The 6,000-nt window shown below is 43.0% G+C and overlaps 1 protein-coding gene across 1 annotated transcript in view; it reads right to left on the bottom strand.

Annotated features, from left to right (window-relative positions):
- LOC122791668 (butyrophilin subfamily 2 member A2-like) overlaps window positions 1–6,000 on the bottom strand; it is a 327,760-nt gene that overhangs the window by 231,942 nt on the left and 89,818 nt on the right. The window contains exon 2 of the mRNA XM_044059499.1: window positions 5,856–5,932. Within this exon, the coding sequence (XP_043915434.1) occupies window positions 5,856–5,928 (73 nt within the window). The 5' untranslated portion in view covers window positions 5,929–5,932. The remainder of the gene's footprint in view (window positions 1–5,855; window positions 5,933–6,000) is intronic.

Raw genomic sequence — 6,000 nt, 5'->3', positions numbered from 1 at the left:
TATAAACATCATTGTAAAGGTACATTCCTACCCAATATACTTATGGTGAGTATCAATCATTTTCCCATGGTACTGTATTTTGCCTTGTTAAGCTCTGTAGTCACAGTCTGTATAATTTAGTTCTGCATAATTCAAGTTCTTGAAGAAAATCTTCATGTATATGTATTTAGATTTTTTTTTGGACTTTTGTTCTGTCTTGATTTATTTAGTTTAAAGTGGAGCTTATCTCCCCGGGCCTCTGCTGAAAATAGACATACATCCAGTTAGACTAGCCCGGTCAACAAATGTAAAATAAATAAATAAAACCTACTGGAAAGCACTAGAAAGCCTTAAACTGATACAAGCCTTCTAGCTTAAAAGAGAATCTTTGGAGTGATTATCAGTTTTCTATATTTTCTTGCTGTACTTAACTGTTTTCCGCCTAAACGCTGATTTTTCCAGCACTTATTGTGATTTAAAAGCTTGTTTTTTCACATATTGTACTTATTTGACTGCCTGCACTTTTAAAAAGTTGTTTTTTGTTTAAATAAATTGTTTAACTGTTGTAGGCTACACACTAAGTGCGATAGTCTTTTCTGATCACTTGTAGTCGTTTAAAGCTATTTTAAGTGTACTTTTTACTGTTTTTGCCTTATCTTTTCAAAAAAACAAACAAAAAAATGTTCTTGTTTCCTACCTTTCTAAGCTAGTATAGTCCAGTTTTCAGGCTAGTGCTGAATTCAGGGCTGTGTTACAAGTTTCTGAGTTGCCGATATTTTACTTGGATAGAGGGAAGTTTCTCTGTTCACCTGTGAGAGAGGGGAACTTTGAGCAGCCATCTGTCCCTGGAGGAGTGGTTCCAGCCCAGAAGTTAGTAGTTTAAAAACCGCGTTTGCACAGTTTTGTGCACCGGGCAGCACTGGTTAGCTAGGGTTAAATTATTCCCGGCTCTACTAAGTCTCCTCTTCAGTTTTTCACTTGAAACTAGTCTAACTCTCAACCTAAGCACTCAAAAAGCATCCTACAGTCCAGCACTTGCTCAGACCTAATAGCAAGCACTAATATACCCCGACAGTTGACTGCCCAGCAGGGCAAGGCTCTTTATCCACCCCTCACCAACCAAGTGACTAAGCAGCTCACCCTACTATTCAGGCATGACCAAAGGGCAACTTCAGGTGTACTCTCCAGTCCAGCTGGTGAATCCGGATATCCTGAGGCAATGTTACAACTGCCTCATGTACAAAGACAGCCCTCTCCTCCTACCCCAAAACACTAACATATGCGAGAGATGCAATTATACAGCCAAACTGGAGGCTAAGGTCTCTCCACCCAAGACTGGAACAGACAGTCACGAGGAGAAGGTTAACACTTGCACCACACCTCCAGCCTCACATAGACCTACTAAACCAGCACTGGCAAAAAATACACATAAATACATGAAATCATACTCGGAGGCTCTAAATAAAAACCTGCAAAAGCATCAGAAAGCTCCAAAGCAGACACCGACAAAACCTGCACCTCCCGTCACAAACCAGACAACACATAAAACACAAAATCAATGTGTCGCACAATCACAGCCCTTAAGGTGAAATAACATACCTAACACACTAGTAATAGGTGACTCAATAGTCAAGCACACTGACTCCCCACTCACTAGGCTGGACAAGGAGAAGGTTACTGTTAGCTGCCTGTCGGGAGCCAGAATCTGCCACATAACACAAGCATTCAGGCCACTCCAGAACAAGTACAAATATGACTCTGTCATTGTTCATGTTGGTGTGAATGACCTGAGACATACCTCCCTGGACTACATGAAAAGAGACATAGAAGAGCTCTCTGATCATGTAGCCCAGGCAAGTATGACCCTGACCCTGAGTAGAATCCTGCCCTCACCAAGAATGATACTTCAGTATAAAGAAAAAATGATTAATTTCAACAATTGGCTAAACTTCTGGTGTCATTCAAAGGGGATCCAGTGTCTGTCAGCCTGGGATGACATGCTCGACAAGCCGCATTGCTTCGCAAGAGACGGCTTGCACCTGTCACCCCTTGGCTTTCGAATACTGGCCAAGGCTCTTGCTGCCCCCATAGTGCCTTTTTTAGGCAAGGCTCAAAATTCAAACCCACCTCCGTAAACAGCACAAGTAAAAAAATGTGGGTTATGCTACTCAGCGCCAGGAGTTTAAAATCTCAAAATGCATGCGCTCGAAGCACTCCTAAGTATGGAGAACTTCAACATCTGTGCAGTAACTGAAACCTGGTTCAAGGCTCCAGAGAGCACTCCAGCACTACTGGGCTAAACTCATACCACACATTTTGGCCACAGAACACGGACCGAAACATTAAAGGAGGGGGTGTATCCATATTCATCAAGGATACCCACACCTCCAGGTTAGTGGCGCAGCATGATACCTCTGAGATCATCCATGTGCAACTAACATCGGGCAAATCTGCAATGCAAATTGTGGCCTGCTATAGATCACCTTCCATGACCCAGAACCACCACTCTGCCTTTCTGGAGACACTGGAAAACATGAAGGTCCTACGGAACACCCTGATATTGGGCGATTTCAATTACCCTACCATTAACTGGGAAAACTACTTGAGTACAAACTCCCAGGCTCAGCGCTTCCTGGAATTTATCAACTCAAATGCCCTGGATCAGCTGGTAAACTCCCCTACCAGAGGCCACAACATATTGGACCTGGTCATCACCAACATGGGCGACAGGTGTTCTGTACCGGTGGTCAACCTGTCACTGGTTAGATCAGACCATAAACTAATCACCCTGGATGTCTACACCCCACCACCACCCCCAACCAAGGAACCACAGTGAAAAACTTTTCTAAAGCAAACTTCACCTTACTTAAGGCAGATGTGGTAAGTTTCACAGCCCCCATGCTAAAGGATAACACTGCCCAAGATACAGAATCATTTACAGTTGCACTCTATGAGCACCTACAAAGATGCATGGATCATGCCTTCCCTAGCAAAACCAAGACTCACTCCCCTAAGAGAAGGAAACAAGTCTGGTGGACCCCCTGCCATAAACAGGTTATACAACAAAAGGAGGAAACTAGTTCAGAAAAAAAGCAAATCCCAAGAAGGAAACACATCCTTGATCAGTATCAGTAAGAAACTAAGGTCCCTCATAAAATCATCCAAGGCTAACTTCGAAAGAAAAATAGCCAGGAATTCGAAAGATAACCACAAAGCCTTCTTTAGCTATGTCAAGAATCTAAGTGGAAACTCGCAGATATGCTCTGAGCTAATGCAAAATAGCAGAAAATATACTGAACTTACTGATATTGCCAACATCCTGGCAGATAGATTCAGTGCAAATTTCACCTCCCTCTCACCTTCAAAAGGGCCAACAACAATACCGGAAAAGTGTAGTGTCCCAGAAATCACAGAAGCACAAGTGGAAACAGCCCTTTCAAAAGCCAAAAACACAGCATCGATGGGGCAGATGGTGTCCCAGGCTGTGTCTTGCTCGAACTACAAAACAAACTAACCCCCCACCTAAACATGCTGTTCAACCTCAGCCTCTTCACAGGCTACGTGCCCATAGAATGATGCACAGCAACGGTTATTCCGCTCCACAAAGGAGGGGCCACAACTGACCCTGGTAACTATCGCCACATAAGCCTGACTAGCCTGGTCTGGAAGGCTATGGAGCGCATCATCATGGAACCCATTAACAAAGACATTGGGAACCTCTAAACACTTGACCCGACCCAGTTTGGCTTTGTTAAGGGCAGATCATGCCTACTAAATGTGGTTGATGTCTTTGAGACAGTCACCAAGGCCATAGATGAGGGAAAGGTGGTTCACACAACCTACCTTGACCCCGCCAAGGCTTTTGACACCATTCCCCACTCGGGAATTATAGAAAAACTCACCAGCCTGAACATAAACCCCTACGTCACAAGACGGGTTGCCAACTGGCTTACATACAGAACTCATACGGTAAGAATAGCAGGCTCCAGGTCCGACTCTAAACCAGTCACAAGTGGTGTCCCGCAAGGCTCGGTTCTGGGACCCCTACTGTTTAGCATATATTTCTCAGAAGTACAGGCAAACAGAGGAGGACTATGGCTAACCAAGTCCGCTGATGGCTGCAAACTGGGAGCCATAATTGACTCTCTGTCTGACACAGACATCCTTCAAAAAGGCCTTACTGAGACAGACACCTGGTGTCAAAGTCATGGCCTCAAGCTAAATGCCAAAAAATGCATAGTCATCCCATTTGGGAAAAACAAAATACCCACGAATTACCACATAGGCGGCAGCCCTCTTAATACAGAAGAGGTAATAGATCTGGGGACCCAGATAGATAGTAATCTCTCCTTTGACAATCATATTGCCAAAGTAGTTAGGAAATCCTTCTATGTGGCCCATCTAATTACTAAGGGGTTCGCATCTAGAAATAAAGAGGTTATAGTGCCCCTCTACTCGTCACTCATCGGACCCATCATAGAGTACAATGCCCCATTTGGGATGTACCTCACAAGACACTTCCAACAGCTGGAAAGACCACAAAAGCACCTCACCGAGAGGATTACTGGCCTCAAACATAAGTCCTATGCAGCCCGACTGAAAAAACTCCAGCTGTACTCAGTGGCATATCGCTTACTCAGAGGTGATCTCTGCATGACTTACAAAGCCATGTCCAACACAGAATTGATGGACATGCACCACCTAAAGAAATCCAAGTCACTGCAAGCCACGTGCTCTAGTGAGCTAAACCTCGCCACAACAATAAGTAGAACATGCTGGAGGGATAGATTCCTGTCACAGAGACTCCCCAAGCTTTGGAATAAAATTCCTAACTACATTAGGCAGAGCCCCTCACTAACACTCTTCAAGAGAAGCCTTGACGAGTGGATGGGTAATAGAAAATACACCCCTGGGATCACTTCATTGGCTCTGCTCGACAGAGGCTCAGTTAATTAATCAATGGGGCGGCGAAAGCCAACACACTCTGGCTAGGCTTATAAATGCCCTTGGGCAGATAGCCTAGTACCTACGTATGAACCTATGAACCTAAGTATAATTACAGATTTGGATTAGGACTTTTCAGCTAATACATATCATAGTATGTATCTTATGCCTATTATGGAGAAATACATCTTATAGTACTCATTTGTTTTTTTTTTACTATTCCGTTATCGGGCAAACAGTGTTGATGTGGCTGCTGAGCTCCGAATCCACTGTCAGACCATGCATTTTTGATGTTAATGTTACCAGGCATGTGTCAAATTATTTCATGGATAATATTTAAAAAAAGAAGCTGTAACCACTACATTTTACGCACACCTGTTAAGATTAACATCAAAAATACATGGTTGGACACTGGATTCGGAGCTCAACAACTGCATTAACCGTGTTGCCCCGATAATGGAAAAGTACCATTTCTTTTTAATTCCATTTGTTGGGGAGCTTTGCAGATTACTTTCTCATGTGCTTATAATTCCTCCTTGCCTTCTGTTGTCCCTTCCTCAGCCATTGTCTTTAAGCATTTTCATTAGTTTTCACTGTAGTCTTAACTGCTCCTTCAGCCACGCTGGCCTTGTATTTAATCTAGTCTTAGCTTTCCTACCACACCCTTCCTGAACCCCCGTTGAAAAGGACCTTGTTATGACTTCCCATAGATCATTCACTGTTTTGTCTTCTCCATTCCACCATGATGGGTCTTATTATTTCAGTCATTTTTTTCTCTGTCAGAGCCCCCATCCATAATCTCAATTCTTTGTTTTTGTCTATGTTTTTAGCACATTTGTAACAGTAACCTGTGTCAATAAAGGTGAGCACACCTAATTATTTTAATATTTCACCTGTCTGCACAGAAGATGATTTTAAAATAATGTTCTTACCTGCTAAAGCATCTGAAATGTTCAAAATAAATATAATGACAGTTGGCCGTAATAAAGCAGAAATGTGCTCCATATTTCTGAAAATAAAGAAAATAATGCTTGTAATCTTTGGGAATTACAAAATGCAGTTTACGTTCCAGACTAG

This window comes from Protopterus annectens, chromosome 17.part0 (assembly GCF_019279795.1).
Source record: "Protopterus annectens isolate FY-2018-M chromosome 17.part0, PAN1.0, whole genome shotgun sequence".
NCBI lineage: Eukaryota > Metazoa > Chordata > Ceratodontiformes > Protopteridae > Protopterus > Protopterus annectens.
This window is presented reverse-complemented; position numbering and strand designations above follow the sequence as displayed.